Consider the following 21,560-nt stretch of genomic DNA (forward strand, 5'->3'; position numbering starts at 1 on the left):
TTACCCTGTGGGCGTGACAGAAATTCAACCTTATTATACGCAAATAATTGGTCATAACTCCATGAATGTTCATCGGATTTCTACTAAGTTTGGTACTGAGATCTGCCTTAATAAGCTCTTTAAGTGTGCCAAATTTCAGCTTGATCGGAGTACGCGTTTGTATTTTATGGCAGATTTTGCAGTGTGCCAAAAGAAGAAGAAAAAAGAGAATTTTGGCTGCTCGTATCTCGGAAATGGCTGGGGCAATTTTCTTCAAATTTTGTACATAGACTCCCCTACCATGCAGGCACTTCTGTAGTAAATTTAGTTTCAATCAGATATGAATCATGGAGCTAAAAAGGTGTGAAAATCACATTTACTTTCTTCCTTTTAATATTATAATACTCACAGTGTGGCGTGCCAGCTTCTTAGGCTGCACAACACACTACCATGTGTCTTAATATTAGCCCTAACCATTAGTGCTGAACAGTATCATGAAATTATTGATATCATAATTTACTTCAGTTCAGATATTGCCTTCATAGTAGTTTGCTTTACTTGATGATTTTTGGACCTAATATGGCTTCATGTTGTCACTGAATATGTATATCATCATTTTGCTTTTCATATTTAAGACTAGCATTGGTACCTGTCCTACATGCAGGACCATCTCCACTTTTTACAATAAGTTAATGAATGGCAATTTAATGGCAAACTATTAGCTTGAAACATCAGCACCGTTCATTTATGCAGCATGCACAGTGATGTCCACTCTTGAACATGGTAAATATAATTTCAGTCTAGCTACCTAGTAGCAATATTTCCATTCTCCAACAACATTTCACTATTAAATTTCACTATTTAGGCCTTTAGAAATGCAACTGAAGTCTTTGTAAGTAAATTAAAACTATCAAAACGATTATTATTTTTAGAGGAGCCTATTTCATATAAAGATGCCAGGCTAGGAATTTCGAGCATTTTCAAGTGATTTTGTAGTAAAGAAGGTAAAATGAGTGTTTTGTGTCACTAGTAGTGTTTTCAGTGAGTACATATTTGACTGATAAACTCTGATTTTGGTGTACTGAATTCGACAAAAACTTGTCAGCAGCTTGCCAAGTAATACTAAGGTTCTTCCAAAAAAGAGGTTCCATGGAACCTTTGAACCCCCTGGATCCGCCCCTCAAGCATGCACCACACACACACACACACACACACACACACACACACACACACACACACACACACACACACACACACACACACACACACACACACACACACACACACACACACACACACACACACACACACACACACACACACACACACACACACACACACACACACACACACACACACACACACACACACACACACACACACACACACACACACACACACACACACACACACACACACACACACACACACACAAAGTAAATGTGAACCAGCACTTAAACACTTGTGCACTATTCAGGTGCTAAGTGTGGGTAATTCATTTGTACTGAGATTGTGCATTAATGTAGTGAATACAAAAATCATACCTGTCTTCAACTTATTCTCTATCTGACTGGATAAATAGTCCAACTGAACACTCTTGAGAGCTTCTAGTAATTGTTGCCAGCTGGCATCCTCTTGTGTGTTCAACCATTTCTCAAACACACTCTTACAACAATCCTCAACACTATGTGGGTGATCTGCTGCAATCACTTCCAATACTCGTTGGTCTAATAGAGAAGGGTCTAATAGTCGCACACCAAGATCTCTCCACATGTCTGCTACTGATGGCACCACCTGATCATACAGGTCTCTTAACAAAGGACGACTATCACCTGTATACATTATGATCATTGATAAGCCTTCACACACACGCATGCACGCACACACACAACCACACACACACACATGCATGCATGTACACACACAACCACATACATACAACACATACAAACATCATATGTATATCACAAAACACAAAAGTATGTGTTTGTTTGTGTGTATGTGTGTATGTGGGTGCGTGCTAGTGGTGTGCGATATAGGATATTTTCCTATCACGATTATTGCACACAATATATCACGATACGATATATATCACGATATACCAACTCATCACTCAGTTTGTGTATTTACACTGATGACACTTGTAGCACTGATGTACTAGAAGTACAATATAGCATGGTACATGACTAGCATACAACATTGCAAGCTCTTTTATCAAAAAAGTACAATATACAATGACATTTTGGGTACATTTTTCTCTAATTATAGCTAAAATCTATACCTAGGCTTATATCATGATATAAAGATTCTATATCATATCACGATATAAAAAAAAATTATCACGATATTTCGATATATATCATGTATCACACATCACTAGTGCGTGCGTACATGTGCCACTTAAGGAGGATGTGTATGACTTACCAAGGAATCAAGACAGCTGGTACCATCTATATTCTACCAAACTCTCTCTGGCCTAACAGTTACTAGACATCAAGGAATACAATGTGCCAACAACAACTTTGTCTGTGGATGTGGACGTTCTTTTCGTCATAAAGGAGACTTATTTCAACACTTAAATTTTTGCAGAAGCAACCAACCAACAGTGAATATGCATACTCTGTCCAGTTAAGCTGAGCTTTCCAAGGACAAGCTATCATCTTTTTTCAAGGTTCATGTATGTGTGGGTGCGTGTGTGTGTTTGTGTGTACTGTGTATGTAGTATATGTACACGTGCATGTGTGGGGAGTATGAGAGCACCTCATAGGAATCCAGGGGCGTTAGAGTAAAAGTGAAACTAGTAAATAAGTATAGTCTAAATGGTTCTGAGGGTATGCCCCTCAGAAAATTTCTGATATGCCCATTTTGAGATGCTATTTGGAAGCAATTTTGGGTTGTAGTACTGTGCTACTTACGTAGTTATCTGACACTTATTCAACTCAGTTATTTGTAAATCTGGATGCTACTGTCATACATAGCTGTCTTCGCATAGCAGCCATATGGTTAAAGTTACAATAACTGCAGCTATTGACTGGTCCAATATGGTATGTATAGGGGTGGGCAGTATCAAGACACATGGTAGTGTGTCGTGTAGCCCAAGAAGCCGGCGCGCCACACCGTGAGTATATTTACAGGAAGAAAGTAAACGCGATTTTCACACCTTTGTAGCTCCGTGATTCCTTATCCGATTGAAACCAAAGTTGCTACAGAAGTTCCGGCTAGGTAGGGGAGTCCACATTCCAAATTTGAAGAAAATCGCTCCAGCCATTTCTGAAATATGAGCAGCCAAAGTTAGGGTTTTTTTTCTTCGTTTTTCTTCTTTTTTTCACACACTTCGCAAAATCCGCCATAAAACACGAATTCGTGCTCCAATCGGGCTGACATTTGGCATACGTAAAGGGCTCATTAAGGTGAATCTCAGTACCAAGTTTGGTAGGAATCCAATGAACATTCACGGAGTTATTACCGATTATTTGCGTAAAATAAGGTTGAAGGTCTGTCACGCCCACAGGGTAAACGGCTTGAAGGAATGAGCTAAAAATTGCTATGTAGATGGAGTAACTATCGTAGGAGTGCCTTTTTGTAGTTTGAAAGGAATCCAGTTAAGGGCCATCAAGATATGACACAAAATCCAACCTGTGTAACAATTACGTGATCGATTTTTATGAATAAAAACTATTAGTTTTCACGCCTACCAGGCAAACCACTTAGAGCAATTAGAGCAATGAGCTGAAAATCGGTGTGTAGCTGGAATAATTATCATAGAAAGTCCTTGCAGTAGTACAGAAGAATCGGATTACATACCACTGAGTTATGATTCCAAAGCCAACTGCGTGTAGCATATGCGAGATCGAAATACTCTAATAGAACAGTCACCCTAATAGAGCATTCAGCTACGTTTATAACTTAGTCCATTATAGAATTATATTACATTGCAATTTATTCTGTAGGGAGTTCAGCTACAACAGTTAATCTTATAGACAATTCACTATAAGCAAGTCACCCTGTAGAGAGTTCAGCTACAAATATGTCGCTGTAGAGATTCAGAACATTATAAGTCACACTGAAGAGAATTCAGTTATAAACAAGTCATCCTGTATAGAATTCAGCTACAAACAAGTCACTGCGTAGAGGATTCAGCTACAAAAAAGCTACCCAGTAGTAGAGAGTTCATCTAGATCAGCTACAAACAAGTTACTTTATACAATGTTCAGCTACAAGTAAGTCACTCTGTAGAGAGTTCAGCTACAACCAAGTCACACTGTAGTACAAACAAGTCACCGTGTAGCTGGAGAGTTCAGCAACTAATCAAAAAAACCACTCTGTAAAGAGTTCAGCTATACAAACATGTTATAACTCTATAGAGAAAGTTATAATTCCATAGAGAGATCAGCTACAAGACATCACCTTATAGAGAGTTCAGTTACAAAGAAACCACCATGTAGAGAGTTCAGCTGCAAACAAATCACCCTGTAGAGAGTTCAGCTATGAACAGATCACCCTATAGAGAGTTCAGTTAGTTAAAGTCATCCTGTAGAGAGATCAGCTAAAAGGATCACCTTGTAGAGAGTTTAACTGCAAATAAATCACCCTGCAGATAGTTCAGCTACAAACAAGTCACCCTGTAGAGAGATCAGCTACAAGAAATTACCTTGTAGAGAGTTCAGCTACAAACAAAACATCATATAAAGAGCTTAGATGCAAACAAATCACCCTGTAGAGAGTTCAGCTATGAACAGATCACCCTGTAGAGAGTTCAGCTAGAAAAAGTCATCCTGTAGAGAGATCAGCTAGAAGGATCACCTTGTAGAGAGTTCAACTGCAAATAAATCACCCTGTAGAAAGTTCAGCTACAAACAGATCAACCTGTAGAGAGATCAGCTAGAAGAAATCACCTTGTAGAGAGTTCAGCTACAAAGAAACCACCATGTAGAGAGTTCAGCTGCAAATTAATCATCTGTAGAGAGTTCAGCCAGAAACAAGTTCACCCTGTAGAGAGATCAGCTAGAAACAAGTCACTCTGTAGAGAGATCAGCTACAAAGAAACCATCCTGTAGAGAGTCCAATTACAAACAGATAACCCTATAGTGAGTTCAGCTAGAAACAAGTCATCCAGAGATCAGCTAGAAACAAGTCACCGTGTAGAGAGATCAGCTAGAAACAAGTCATCCAGAGATCAGCTAGAAACAAGTCACCCTGTAGAGAGATCAGCTAGAAACAAGTCACCCTGTAGAGAGATCAGCTATAAAGAAACCATCCTGTAGAGAGTTCAGCCACCCTGTAGAGAGTTCAGCTAGAACAAGTCACCTTGTAGAGAGTTCAGCTACAAAGAAACCACCATGTAGAGAGTTCGACTACAAACAAATCCGATGACAAGTACAAATAAGGAAGTCCAGTAATCTACGCCATTAATTTGGCCGTGGCATTGACGATGACAAGTACAAATAAGGAAGTATAGTAATCTACGACGTTAATTTCCTCTGTGGCATTGACAATGACAAGTACAAATAAGGAAGTCTAGTAATCTACAACGTTAATTTCCTCCGTGCCATTGACGATGATAGACACTTCTTGTTATACTATCATGTTCTTGTGTGACACTAAACAACTTGTAAGGTTTGTTTTTCGTATTTAATCGTGAAGTTGCCATATACTGATAGTTTTCGTATTTAATCATATATTGCCGTGTAATGGACAATGACTGACAGCTCTCTTGCTAGTGTGGGGCTCGCTTAGGCTCGCCCCAATTAACATACGTATTTGTGCATAAACTACTCTACATCCAAAAGTTTCAGTCCTGAAACATATAAAGTACCTTTAGTACCAGACCCCCTGCTCCATATGTTTACTAGCCTGGTGCACCCCCTTTGCCAAACCCTGGATCCACCTCTACAGTTTGTTGACGAATGTTCCAATACACATACAGGTGCTAAAAACCTCACGGCAAATAAAATGCTATGTGATAAAATATATAGCAAATTTTAATATTAAGAAGTGCCCTAAATGTGAAATTAAAATCCTTGTGACTATAGTCAACATACAGTACATATTGTACACATGAAAGAATACAGCTGTATGTACCAATAAACATATACATACACTGGAATTTGATTCTTTAAATATGATGTAGATGCTGTACTTATGTACTGTATGTACGTAGGTATGCTGAGGAAACCCTACTGTTATACATAAAACAAGTACAATACAGGGTTTTAGTACATAACAACACAACTTTATTATAACTGATGAGAGATTGCATGCATGAGTTTTGTGTATGGGCTAGTAAACCCATGCTACGTTGTGTGTACTAGGTAGTTACATACATGTGTACATACCATGTATATTGTTACTCACCAGGTTTTCCAAGTTTGACAACACCTCTAGTATCCATGTTTACTGAATTTTACACAATGACAACAACTAAGATGTGTGACTTGACTGCTGGACCTAGTTTATTATCCTAAAGTACATGGATTCTGTTATACATATACGTAGTACAAAAATTTCTCACTACATAAGAAAATGCATAAGTCATAACATATATACACCACTGACACAACACATACATGTACATATTATAGGTGTGTACACCTGTATGTATTAGCACAAAACTTTGACCAGCTGTACTTATACTTACGTTAACATCCTACATCTGCATACACTACTACTTTATGGCATGCATTAGATAGTTTGGGGATAAGCAGGGCAGCCTAGATGTTAGGTACTAAAATGCATTTACATTAGGACTAGTAAAGAAGTTGGCTGTTGTATTTCCATTGCTATAGTCAGTAGTTAGTCACAACTATTCAAATACCGTATAGCTGGTAATTTTCAAAAGGTTTTTATTTTCGGATATTTCGAAGAAGCCCTTCTCTTTGAAAATAAATTCCCACGTCTGGTTGTTCTTCAAAAATAAATTCCCGCAAGTGAAAGCAACGATCCAACTTTTGGTGATTCGCTTGTGTATTCCTCGAGTTTTAGCTCAGTATTACTGATGATAATGGGTAGGTTGTATCATTACTGTGCCAATAACCAGAAAACATGTGATCCAGAATGGGAATTGATGCTGTCTGCTCTAGAATCTATGCTAGCTATGATCAAGCATGCGAGCCAGTGAATTTACTCCACTCGAAACTCCCTCAGTCTTCTCTTCTGTACGCAGGGATGGGGGTTATTACATCAGTAAGTCAGTTTTTGGCAAACATTCATGCATCTTCATAATTTGTGATACGAATGTCCGTTTATTTGAAATCCATCCGGACTTCGAAATATACACTCTTTGAAATTAAAATTCTTCGAAATTCAGATTTTGCTTCTTGTACGAAATTTTCTGTTTCGAAAATAGCCCGCTATACGGTAGAGCATTTACAAACCGGTGTGCAACTGTGCATTAAAGACCTGACTTTACTGTGTAAAAGAACAGGTACCTGTATAGTGTGTATACAGACTACTGGTAATTTACTTAACTGAAACTCAGTTATAGGAATATTGAGAATCCACTGTTCATATGTAGCATTCAGAAAAAACATGCATTATAATCCTCTCTTAGAATAACTCTGTAATATGTGTATACCATACTAATACTGTTGTAACATGCGCGTGCATTGATTTTACATGTGATAAGATTATTCTAGAAGGTGAACATCACATGGTGTTAGAATGGACTGACTAAATCCACCAGAAGCATTGAACTAACCTTGCTGAATCATGGAAACAACGTTTCGAACTGTTCTCGCTGGCTAGTGGACTTAGTTCAAAGGACGCCAATACGCAAGCAGCAACCCTCCTTGTGATTGGCCCAGCCACCCTGGAAGTCTATAACACTTTTACCTGGGCAAACAAGGAAGGTTGAAGTGATTCTGGTGAAGAATGAAGCCTACTGTATCCCAAGAACAAACGTAACTTGGGAAAGACACATGTTTAATACACACAAATGAGATTATCGACCAATACGTATGCCACTGATCTCAGTCTCAGGAAGAAAGCTAGAATTTCATGACTTAAAGGATGGCCTACTGTAATCTGCGACCAAATTGTTTGTGGTATAAGATGTGACAAAACTTGCAGCAGATTGTTAAAAGAGCCAGAATTACCCTGCAAAAAGCTATTGACATATGCAAAGCAAACGAGGCCACATTCACACAAATGAAATCAGTTACTGCAAGCACCCATGATGATCTTACAGACATACATGGCATGCAGAAAGATAAACAGTTATGCGATTGATGTGGAAATTGACATACTTGACAGCAAGCATGCCCAGCTTTTGGTGCAGAATGCCACAAATGTGGACGCAAGAACCATTTTGCCAAGATGCGTTGCACAAAATCACAATCACTTTACGGCATACATACGGATGGCAATGACGAATCAACTGATAACGATATGTTCATTGGTGCACTTCAGAACAACAACAACACCAAAGAGTGGAAAACAACAATCATCCTCAACAACCAAAGAAAAAAAGTTCAAACTAGATTCTGGTGCCCAATGAAATGTGATTTCCAAACAGAAATACCTCATGGTGCACAAAATACCCCTGCAGAAATCCATGCCTAAGCTCACTACTTTTGGAGGTCATATATTATATACCTGTGGGAATTAAAGCATCATACCTTGTGAGTATAATGGTCACCAATACTTGGTTAAGTTTGAAATATTAGATCAAGAAGTTCCTAGCATTCTTGGCCTTTGAAATGAATTTAGTTCTCTGTGTTGACACACCTGACACTGTGATGGATGGCGAGACCCAGTTTGGCTGAATTTTTTTATCATTACAGCGATGTGTTTGTTTGTTTAGGCTGTATCAGTGATGTCCTGTACCATATCAACATCGACCCATCCCTGCCAACCTGATACTCACCCCCACATTATGTCACTATTAAACTGCGACCAAAGATTCAAGAAGAGCTCCAACGTATGAAAAATCTTGACATGATTGAGAAGGTCAACACACCTACTAGTTGTAACAGTATGGTCACAATCGTCAAACCTATATCTACCCATGTGACCTAAATAATGCAATCAAACGTGAACATTAATCAACACAAACCATCAAGGATGTTGTAACTCGAACGCTAAAAGCTACATTTTTTCAGTCTTAGATGCTAGCTTAGGGTTCTTATAAATCAAATTTGATGACAAAACTGCACCTTCAACACACCATTTGGGCAATACAGTTTCAAACGACTTCCCTTTGGCTTGTCATCCTCACAAGATATATTTCAGAGAGTGATGTCACAGATGTTTGAGGATATCAAAGGTGTGGAGGTTGTAGTAGATGATATTCTTGTCTGGGGAGAAAACAAGCAACAACATGATACTACGTCAGTACAAGTTCTAGAAAGAGCCCGGCATCGTAACTTAACACTCGACAAGATAAAGTGTCAAATGAAAAGGCAACACGTTGCTTATCTAGGCCACATCCTTACCAGCCAAGGGCTACAACCTGACCCAAAGAATATGCAACCAGTTACTGACATACCACCACCACAAGACAAGAAAGCTCTTCAACTTTTTAGGTTTGTTAACTTATCTCTCAAAATTTATTCCAAATCTCTACCAAATAGCATCACCACTCAGAGTACTACTGGAGAAAGACTCAACATGGGAGTGGCACATAAATATGAAGACAGATTTCTAAAACTCAAGCAACTTGCCACTACTGCACCAGTGCTGAAGTATTTTAAACCAGACAGACCCATCAAATTATCTGTTGATGCTAATTCCAAAGGACTGGTTGCTGTTCTAATTCAAGATGAGCATCCTATAGCATATGCCTCAAAATCACTTAGCAGCACTCAACAAAACTATGCGTAAACAGAAAATGAGATGCTAGCAGTGGTATTGGGTGCACAAAATTCCACGACTACATTTACAGTGTATACTTAATGTGAAACTTGAAAACCCTTAGAAGTAATCCTGAAAAAGCCCCTGTGTCAAGCACCACTTCGACTACAAAGGACGATAATGACAGTACAAAAATATTCAATAAAATTAATGTGGTTTACCATCTGGGTAAACAGTTAGTACTTGTAGACACACTGTCCAGAGCATTTGTACAAGATGATGAGACTTTAGAAGAAATTTTTGGTGTCAATGACCTGTCTACTGTGTCGAAGTCTGATGAAAAGCTAACTCAGTTGAAAGAAGCAACTGATGCTGACACTCAATTACAACAATTATCAACTGTGATCAGAGCTGGTTGGCCATCCAGCAAACAAGATGTTCCAAGAGTGCTTACCCTTCTGGAATTACTGTGATGTACTCTCATTGTCTGACAGCATTGTATTCAAGGGTGAGAGAGTAGTCATTCCAAGAAAATGCAACAAGGAATGCTGAAAAACATCCATGGCTCACATTATGGCATCAAAAAATGCAAACGCAGAGCTAGAGATGTCCTATTCTGGCCTAAAACTTTTGTAATTCTTTTCTGGAACTTGCATTTTTCACTAGTGTCAAGTTCATTTTCAGTGTTGGTGTTTCTAGCCTTTAAGTGTTGTCTTCGATAGATGTCTGTCTCTTCGATAGACTTGTCCTTGTGGGGGTTTTAATGACATGCGAACATATTTAATACAGTTGCTGGATGCCATCTATCTCTTCCTTTCAACATTACTTGGTCCCCTTTAGAAAATTCTCTGAGAGGCTTTGTATGTCCATCGTAGTAGTATTTCTGCCTGTATGTTTTTTTTTTGTCAACTCATTTTGTACTGCTTTAGGGTGGATTGTTTTAGGTTGTAAAGGTTTATTCGAAGTTGTAAGCAGAGTTTTGGTTCTGCGTCTCATGAGCCGTCTGGCATATTTCTATATTCTAAAAGTGCTAAATAAGGATCATGTTTGTCAAGAATAGCCTTCTTGAGTAGATCCTTTGCTGTCTGGACATCTCTTTCAGCCATGCCTTTGGAATGGGGGTAATGTGGGTTTGGGGTATGGTGTTCAAAAGAGTACTCTGAGGCACATTGTTTGAAAGTTTCACTGGAGAACTGTGGTCCATTGTCAGTTATTAGTCTATCTGGTATTCCATGATGTGCAAATTGTACTTTGCGATGTATGGTCACCTGTTTACTGGTGGTTGAGCTCAGCAAGTTCTGTTGAACAAATAATCAACCAGTATAAGGTAGTGTTGATTATTGAAAACAAAGAGGTCCGCACCTACTTGAGACCATGCATGTTCCGGTACTTCATGAGCTAGCAAGGGTTGTTTCATGTTGCTTCTCTGGTAAGTACTGCCTATTTGGCAATGTGAAATCATTTCCTGTATTTGTGAATCAAAAAGTTGTTTACATGGCTAGTTTTGGCCTCACTGTTTAGAGTTAGGGCAAACTGACCCTATGTATCATTTTAATCCTGGTTACAAGTACACTTGTAGTCATAGAACAGAAACTTCAAAAATTACAGTACTTTGTGTAAGTCACGTATATTTATATGGAACATAGCCGAATCGCCGAGGCTAAAGTTTTAGGCAGAGCTAGCCGGTGACGATAATTTGGAAAGCCTGATGTGAGGATTGTAGTAAGAACGATAATTTGGAAAACCTGGTGTGAGGATTGTAGTAAGGGGGCATCTCCAAACTTATTTTGGTACGCTTAATGTCATAATAACGTTAAGGGTGGAGGGGGGTTCAGGCCATGACGTTATAAATTTTTATTAAAGCAGTTATATAGTGTAAACAGCTAGGAATAGAGGAATTGACATGATTAAGCAGCTATACTGCTTGTAGACTATGTTTTCAGCTAAAGAATATAATGTTTTGTGCTTCTATTGCCAATGCATTGTTTTCATAGTGTGACGTTGAGGAGAGGGGGTCTGAAGTTAGCGTCGTTATGACGTTAAGCGTACCAAAATCAGTTTGGAGATGCCCCCTAAGAACAATAATTTGGAAAGCCTGATGTGAGGATTGTAGTAAGAACCATCATTATGCTAACATAAGACACTTTTACCTACCACACCACTCACTGCTGATCCAATGATTCTTTAGCCTGGCAATGCCTACTGTATAGTTCCAACTAACGCACACTTTAACTATGCACATGCGCTTTCTATGAATGCAGCGCATTTTTTTGGAATTTTTATGCAAAACTCATTTTATTATTAATCACAGATTACTAGCATTTAATTTGGGATGCTGATGGTAAAAATGAGTGTTGGTTGTTATGGCATTAATTGTTGTACCATTCAGAACAATTACTATGGTAGTATAGCTACTGTATAGTACGAGAACAAAGGTTTGTACCTTCCCACCAGCTGAGACCAGAAACCATGGTTCCTTCTAGTCTGGCACAGCTGCCCCTTCGCAAATAGGAAGGGTCTGGGGACTCTAGCATTGTGTACTTGTGCGAACTTACCGAAAACTGGTGTGTCCAATCAAATCGCTTGCCTGCTCATTTAGTGACGTGGATATCCATTTTGGCTAACTTGATAGGCGGCAAACTATGGTTTCTGTTTTGCTTGTCACGAGTCTTGTCCAATTAGTACAACTTATCGTGAAGGAATAAGAATGGCATATTTAAAAAAGTACAAAGAGTACGTTAAGTAGTCTTGTAAGTTAGAAGCAGTGAGTTTTTTTGGCGTTCCACTGGATATGAATATCGCAATGACTAACGATAATGGTGCAATATAATTACGGAAAACCACGACTCTCCCACTAATTACATTCAATTCGCACAAGTACACTATGCCAGAGTCTCCAGACCCTTCCTATTTGCAAAGGGGCGGCCGCACCAGACTAGGTTCCTTCATGGCAAATTGGCAGTATCGGTTAGTACGTATAACTACTCAAGCCCAAAAATTCTTTCAAGAAGATGCAAAATTTAATCAGCAGCTATTTTTATGACTAGCTAACTAACTTAATGTTAATGATTCCTGCAGACAATTTACAAGTGTTACTCGATAAAAAATGGCTGTTAGAGATTGCTTCAGCATGGCAGGTGCTGCAATTAACAACTTGCAATATTAATTTGATTTCTTACATGTATTATGGCTGTCCAGACATTGTAATATAATTCCCAGACTCCATGCATCCATCACTTGGAATAATGCATGGTTCCACCCATCACTGCCCAAACAAGGAAACAGAGCAAAACTGAATATCAGCTGAATTTGACTGCCTTAAAAATGCTGGTTAGCTACTATGATACAATTGCAAATGACAGTGCTATATCACTCAAATTTCTGCTATGAAGAACTTGTAAAGCTTTGTTCACGACATAAAGACATCAAAATCTGTTATAAGGAAGGATTGGTTGGATGCTGCTGCTGCCTCTGCCAGTATTTCTGCCTCTCAAAATATTTCTGGCAAGAAACTGTGACCCAAAAGCATGCAGACAAGCAGAAAGACTGCTTAATTAGCTACGTATTGTTCAAGAATTCAGTAAAACCTGTCATAAACTAATGTAAAATCCAGCATATGACAAGTACTATTTTCACTCCACTTTCCCTTACTTACAAATGAATTAGACTCATGTATTTCTCTCTCCCCACTCCAGTTTTGTCATTGCCAACCTATTCCTACTTCTGGTCTGTTACCACTCCGTCCCTTCACTTAAACTCTAACTACATAGTCAAACTCCATTATGTTCATCCCAGTGAGGCCATGTATCAAAAGACTAAATTTAATAGTAGTTATTGTCTGGGTAATAACTACTTTACAATCTCAGTAAGATGTTTAATTATCTCCCTTGATATAAAAGAATCACTTCAATACCAACAGCATCAGCAATTTTATATTTATACTTGTTTTGAAGTAATACAACAATATCAACTGAAAGTATCTATAAGTCCTTTACTTGGAATAGAAGCCAGTTATGTCACTGCAGCTTTAGTTATTGACGCTTAATACATCTGCTGTGATGTAGCTAACTATAACTTATTAATGAGTTTCAGTTCTCTTGACAATTCTTCTGAAAACTTTTAAGCATCTTCAAAGCTAACAGGGCTACAACATCCAGGGATTCTGTACTTGATCCTCTTTTAAACAACATTAAATTATGACTACTACTTTTATCTCCTATCTACCTGCATAATGTTATTTAACAATGTATTTTAGAGGATGTACAGAAGGTTTAGGGTCAACATAAGCAACTAAAGTACTTAAATTCAAACTTCCAAAGGAGATATACTCTTAAAATAACCATGCACAGTATTAGAATACAATAATGTACCAAAAGTGACGAGAATTACATGGTCACTCGTCTCCTGATGAAAATAAATCAGAAAGTCTTTGTAAACATTTACAATATAGATTGATATTGCCAGCTGTGGTTGCATTGTTTAGTGTGCCTAGCAGCCATTTCTAGTGATGCAATAAAATCATAAATACTGCAATATATTTCATGATCGGTTGCTACATCAGACCCCTTGAAATGCTTGATCCACATACACTGCAGCATTCATGTTGTGCCCCATTGTGTAACACAGGGGCGGATCCAGGGGGGTTCAAAGGGTTCCATGGAACCCCCCTTTTGAAAAAGCCTTTCTTACTCGAGATACTCCAATAGAGCAGTCAAATCGAGATGCTCTAATGGAGCAGTCACAGTAGTCTTTTGAGGAGTAGTGTAGCAAGCTATGTACATGCAGTGTTGGGTAAGTTACTTTTTAAAAGTAACTAGTTACATATTACATGCAACTGAACTATTTAGTTACAGTTACATATTACCCGTAAAATAAAGTAACTATAAATAATATTACTGTATATTACTGTGTCTACAGCCTTAAGCTGTCACGTGTGAAACTACCACCTTATCACGTGACATGATTGCGTTGTTGGACAATGTGTAAATCTTGGTTAGAAGTAAGAAGCTGGTGAATAAGCTTCATTCAGTAGGCTTCATTACTTCCTTAGCTTGTTGCTAGGCATTACTCAGTGGATTACTGACGAGATTGGTAACTTCATTACTAGTAGTAATAATATTACGTACTAATATTAGATTCGTTATGCACTTGTCAATTTCATGCCCCACCCCCACCCCGGACGTCCCCACATCCCAGGTGGGGATTTGACATTGCTTCTTGTCCCCACCCCTGGGGCACTGACCGATTTTCGGTAGTTGCATTTCTAAACAATAAAATCGCACTTGCTATAATTTTACTAGTTACAGGGCAGTTTATCAAGTTTGCCTGGCCTAAGGTACCTGTTGAGAGTTATTAAGATATTATTGATACTGAAAACTGCTGAAGCCATAACCAGAATTTAGCATTGATATGTGCGCCATACACACACCAATTGATCTCTTTAACAGAGAGATTGGCACTTATTCTTATGACCACGCCCATTTTGAATATCCTCTGTTATGCCCTACCGTAGCATCTAGCTAGCAAGGCGAGTTTTATAATACGAGGAATAAAGTAATCATGATTACATACGCATTAAACAAAGATATCGGACCGTGAAGCACAGAAACCAGAAGGGGCAGGGCGAGGATAACCTTTATATAATATACGTTGTATTACTCACCACAGTCCAACCAAACGTCCAAGAAGATATCCGTGACTACGAAGAAGATACTATTTTATTATGTTTTACACCTGTACTCGTAAAGACATCGTAATGTTTCGTGAACAGGATCGTAAACTTAATGCTTGTGATCATGTGGTTTTAGTGTTAAGGTTGTTGTTATTGTTATTATCTACTTTACCAGTTAGGCACTGGAGGGAGTACACAGAAGGCAGAGCCTGTTCGAAGTGTTTACCCATAGCCTAGGAGCCTAAGCGAAAATCTTTGAGCTAAATATCCTACAGTGAAACGGGACAAATACCTAGGTGAACTGGATCACTAGAATTTTTACGTAATACACACTTGACCACACACTGGATTCCAGAGTACTCTGTATCACACAATTAAGGACTATTTTATATAATTCCCCTAAGTATCTATATGGTATTACCATACCAGTTTCCTACAATCATTTATCACAAAAAATACATTTAAAAACAATTTAAAACATCCTATAGTGTAAAATTAGTGTTAACCAGTGCACACAACACAGCAGACAAGATGATCCAGTTAACGGAACTTGTACTTGATGTAGGGCACCTCAACATCTTCACCATCCTCACCATCACAGCAGATCTCAAACACTAAATTGTTCACATATGATGGAATCTTCTTCTTTGATACCTTCTGAACTACCTCTGTTAACCTGTAGGAGGGGAACAAGGTGTGAGATATGGTGGTGTGTGTTAAACAGAATTATATATGTAAATTACATTACAACACATGTACACACAGGTAAACAAATACTAGAACAATCAAACAAACAATAAAACTGGAAAATACTTGCATATCACACAACCTGGGCAGGAAAAGCATCTCAAAGGAGAGCTGCTTCATGGACAGACAGACAGACAGACTGACTAAATAAAAGCAGTCTGCATTGCTGACAAGCCTTTCAACTAATGGTCACTCTTACCTAATAAAAAAATCTAGTAGTCCACAACTGTACCATGCCTCACAGGTAAAGAGAAAGTCACACATGGATATCACCCATTATGTGACAGTTGGTATTTCCCCAGTTAGTTAACACCACAAAGTACCCTGCTGGACCAAGTTGACCCACTGACCTGAAGTCACCAAGTACCCATCAAATAACCGAGCCGGGTAGGCTGTTTGTCTTGATACAACTGGTAAAGTTTCTTGCTCAAGGGGCTCTACAAGACATCAAACCTGGGACCAATGCAGTAGTCAAGAGATTGGAGTGACCAGAGAAGACAATACACAGGTACATGCACATACACACACGGCATTTAAGGTGTTCTTTTCTCTTCTCTGCTTGCAACAAGAAGGAATACAATGTTCACAGACATTCCCTGTGTAACCATGGTGATCTCTAGTTTATGTGTATTCTAATAAAATCACACACCAGATAGTCACTGAACTATTACAGTACAGTAAGACGTACCTTGAAGTGGTCAATGAGGTCTTGTAGAGTCATCTCTAAACCATCTTCCTTTTTACTATCTAGTTCAAAACGATCCCACAAATTGAACTCCTTGTCATTGTACTATAAGACAGTAGTAATATGGTGGGCATTAGTTGGAGTAAAACATACTATCACAGTGTAGAAAAAATTGGCAGCAAAAAACATCGGCAAACTGTCATTTAATTTGTCACCAAAGTTTTACTGCCAAAGCATATTCCCAACCGTTATTAGCCAAAGCTATTGTGTAGTCACACATGACAACACAGTGATTCTTCAAAGTATTTTTGCCAACAGCTATTAGCCAAGGTTTACTCTGCCAAGTTTTGTGCATAGTTTGAATAGTGTAAGTATAAATTTGGTTAACAAACCAACTGGTAGGCTGGCTGTCTATTACTTACTGAGAATTAGCATTGTGATAAACAAGACAGAAGTTTGTTGACTAGGCAATTTATATTCCTCACCATCACACCACCAATATGGTATACTACTAATACAATTTTCTACCTACTTTTTTCTTAGGAGCAGAAACTGGTTCAGTGAAGGCAAAGAACGGCAGAGCAAGATTAATGAAGCCATTCTTGTATGTGCCGATCTTCTCACATTTGTCGATCAGCTGAAATGGAATACAACAGATACATGATGGTATGTTACAAACTCAATAGATAGGCAGACACAAACTTGTACACTACACACGGAAACAAACACACCACACACACACAGTTATATGTACACACACAAATAGCACGTGTACACATGCACACACATACATACACACAGAAAGACACACCTCATACATCACTAGACACACCAACCCAACAACCAGAGAGGTAGTAGTAGCAATAGCAGAAATGATCCTACCAGCTATCAACTTGCTCTGTATAGAGAATAACAGAACAAGTGTGATTACAGTACACTGTACAACATTTCCATGGTACACCACTCAAAAAATATACCATATACGGCAAAACTTTCGAGGGGGAAAACTTTTGCGGATGCACAGAAGCATTGCGATTCGCAGGAAAATATTCGTGGTTGCATAGAAATCTTGTAATTCGCAGAGAAAACATTCGCGGATAGTGGCTAAGCACCTGGTGAAACGTGATAAGCACTTAAGGATAAGGACCCCTCCAGATCTGGCAAAGTTGGTTTCTTGAGCTTGACATACTTAAGTAGTGCCACATGTTGAATGTTAAAAAACAAACCATTCCCAAACAAACACTACCTTTTTCTCCAATTAAAGAATGTCAAATGTGTGAGCTTGCAAAACTGCTGCTCTGGCTATGAAGACCTACAAAATGCAAAAAGGTATAATTATACATAGTTTTTAGGTTTTTTGTACACAAAATATTTGAGGGGAAACCATTCGCGGTTGGCAGCATAATCGCGAAAACCATGAATGTTTTCCCCCTCGAAAGTTTTACCGTATACGGTATGTGTATTTAAGTAAGATTTAATTTAAAAATGAAATAGGGATACAAGTGGTAAAAGCTATTGAAGCAAGATATATGAATGATGGTATTAAATCATAGTCTCGTGGAAAAATCACTACATTGGCACGTAACAATTAATTTTAACGTAGGAATTTTCCCACAGGGCTATGCTGTAATACCAACATCCATATCTCACTTTTTCACTAGCTTTTACCACTTGGATAGCTAGTGCCTGGTTTTTAGAAGTAGCACATCAACTTGTTAATGCTATATATGTCTGGTATTAGTAACATGAAGACTATTCTGTAATGGTGCTTTTCGTCACATAAGATTTCTAGGATGGTATTTATGGGCAGCAATTTGGGGTGCATGTGTCACTTTGTGGGGTGATCCCTACTATACAGTACTATCATACAGTATGATATTGGTCCCAACTCTCAAAGTACACAAAAGGAGTCCCCTATACATGTTACATTACCTGATGTTTATCAGCCAGTGTGACGCCATAATTGGTGGCCCTGAGGTTGGATGCTGACACAATAAAGTCCATATGATAATTAGTGTCATCATCTTTCTCAAACACTTCAGGTACACCGTGATCGGTACAAGGATAGAATCTGCCACTTGTTGTAATTCCTTCTCATCTGATAATATAACAAGAGGTCATGATATTAACTACAAATGTGTACTCTTGACAATAGTACAAACACACACATATAGTAGACCCTCAAATGGTCTCAGACAAATGTTAAATAAATTGTTTGAAGCAGTTTCATTTTCATACTCTAATAGATCACTCTTAAAATACTCTAATTGAACAGTCAATTTCCTACATTGAAATGTTTGTAGACATTCCCAACCACATGTAGCTAATTGCCTTTACTACACATGCTCCATGTATCCGGCTGTATTCCAGATTCTTGCAAACCTGCCAGGGTTGTGCAGCAACCCCAACAGTCTGATTTCAAAATGAAATTATATTACATCACTCAAAGCCCCACCACTCAATTACCTGCAGCAGCGCCAAATGAAGCAGCAGCTTCAGCTTCAGTAGTATCTATCTTAACACCTACAATGAACACAATGAATCACATAAAACACTACACACTACACAGACGCACCACACAGACACACAGACACACACACACACACACACACACACACACACACACACACACAGAAACACACACACAGAAACACACACACACACAAAGGGTTCAAATTTTGCTACCTGAACTTTGCAGACTACATCATGGATGTACTTGCGATCCTCATTGGCTGAAAATGACATGAGATTAAATGTCAGACTAGCACTACAAATTCCATGACCCATACTACAAAGTTACAGTATACTAAAGTACAGTCCATTTATAACTTCACACACGCGTGGCTTTTCTGGCGTGGCACCACGCAGCACCATGGCACTTGCCATGAAACATTGTTGCGTGGCCCATGCCAAGTTTGCTGTGTGGCACACATAGCCCTTACTGGCTGCCACACCATCGTCCTTACATGACTATCAACCACGTGTGTATGTAAACCACAAACTCTACAGTAGTTACATGTACAATGCTGTACTATAGGGCTGGGACGAAGCTTCAAATGTTTTGTGGGTTTGGAAGTTAAGTAAACTTCGAATTATAAAAGTATCGATGTTCATCTCTTCGTGATTGATCTTTGTGTGCCACACCCACTTTTGAACCATCGCAATTTGACCAATTTAAAGCAAGGCTAGCTGAACATCAATTAACCACATAATTAATTTTGCTGATTTATTATCTGTGCTTGTATATACTCTTTGTAAGAGGTTTTGCACAGTAAACAATAATAATAATAATAATTTAGCTTGTTACCGTAGTTGTAGCCTTAGAACACCTTGTAAAGTGATAGAAAATACATGAAAAATGTCCTTTTAGCCATTAGTTGGTGTTTGCATATGCATGATTGCAGTATAGTAGACACGCCCATTTGCAATCAATCGATCATGTCATTCAGTACTTGGCAAAAGCAAAAATTACGTGTGGGACTGGTCATTTCCACGCGTGGAAAAAGACTGCCACGCCATGACAATGCAATGCATGCAGTCCTCTGATTGCCATGCTTGGAACCATTGCCACACGTAGCTAATATTAGCCAATGCCCTTCTTAAGTTTTATCTTTCATTTAATAAGTTTCTAAGCATTTGGAAAGTGCATAGCAGCCAGGAAAAGTTGCGTGGCGCCACACCAAAAATGTCACGCGTGTGTGAAGATATAAGTGGACTGTACTGTTAACATGGTTACTACGTGTAACTTTCAACATGGAAAATTATACAGGTTGTGCTACCAAAGGGTGAGAGGGTGTATAGATCAGCTCGATTAGGGATGATAGAAAATAAAAGTAGGGAAACAAGGGAGATTGCCTTATTTAATCCCTACTTCAGTCTATGCCCATAACTGAATTGAGGATTGAATATTCACTAGTATATACCTGTGACCCCCTTTTTTCCCTAGTGTTTTTCTATGATCCCTAATAAAACTTAAATTCCTAATATTTCCTTATACTTGTTTGTTTACTTTTTTGCAACATTATTATGACTGGTGAACCCATGCATACCGTATCAATGGCACCAGGGTTAATGTTTTCGTCTTAACAAGCGTCCCAGTTATCAATTATTGATTCGAAAGTGAAGAGGCCACTATGCTTTGCGTTCAGCCCATTGTACAGCACTACAAACTAAGAACAGTAGGAGAAGCGCCTCTACAATCACTCCAGTTACCACGAAAAATACTGATGATTTGTGAGTCCCAACTATCTACTCGAAAGTGAGGTGGGTCTCTGTTCAGTCTGTTTCACAGCATTACAAACAAAGATCAGTTTGAGAAACGTCACTGCAATGAATCTAGGAAGCCGCATCATGCCATTACAAATCAACACCTTGCATTGCCAGTGAAAAGAACTAGAACACAAAGGAGGAGGACAAACGCAAGTCCATGATGCACTGTATTGTATGTACTGTGGTTGGCAAAAAGGCACATCTCAGGATGAAGCAATGCCGAACAGTGAAAAAATCAGCCTGTAGCTATATTCATTGTTGAGATATGCTTGGCTGGAGGTGTCAGTCAGTCAGTCAGTCAGTCAGTCAGTCAGTCAGTCAGTCAGTCAGTCAGTCAGTCAGTCAGTCAGTCAGTCAGTCAGTCAGTCAGTCAGTCAGTCAGTCAGTCAGTCAGTCAGTCAGTCAGTCAGTCAGTCAGTC

At 38.7% G+C, this 21,560-nt stretch overlaps 1 protein-coding gene and 1 pseudogene across 1 annotated transcript in view; both read right to left on the reverse strand.

Annotated features, from left to right (window-relative positions):
- The window catches only part of LOC136252147 (uncharacterized), a 49,593-nt gene extending 34,056 nt beyond the window's left edge, over positions 1-15,537 (reverse strand). Inside the window, exons 1-3 of the mRNA XM_066044540.1 lie at positions 15,431-15,537; positions 6,334-6,439; positions 1,524-1,811 (exon numbers count right to left, since the gene is read on the reverse strand). Coding sequence (XP_065900612.1) covers positions 1,524-1,811; positions 6,334-6,370 — 325 coding nt within the window. The 5' untranslated portion in view covers positions 6,371-6,439; positions 15,431-15,537. The remainder of the gene's footprint in view (positions 1-1,523; positions 1,812-6,333; positions 6,440-15,430) is intronic.
- A 314-nt stretch (positions 15,538-15,851) lies between these two features.
- Positions 15,852-20,359, reverse strand: LOC136253864 (ubiquitin-like modifier-activating enzyme 1; annotated as a pseudogene).
- Positions 20,360-21,560: the final 1,201 nt, after the last annotated feature.

Source organism: Dysidea avara, chromosome 4, assembly GCF_963678975.1.
Source record: "Dysidea avara chromosome 4, odDysAvar1.4, whole genome shotgun sequence".
Lineage (NCBI taxonomy): Eukaryota > Metazoa > Porifera > Demospongiae > Dictyoceratida > Dysideidae > Dysidea > Dysidea avara.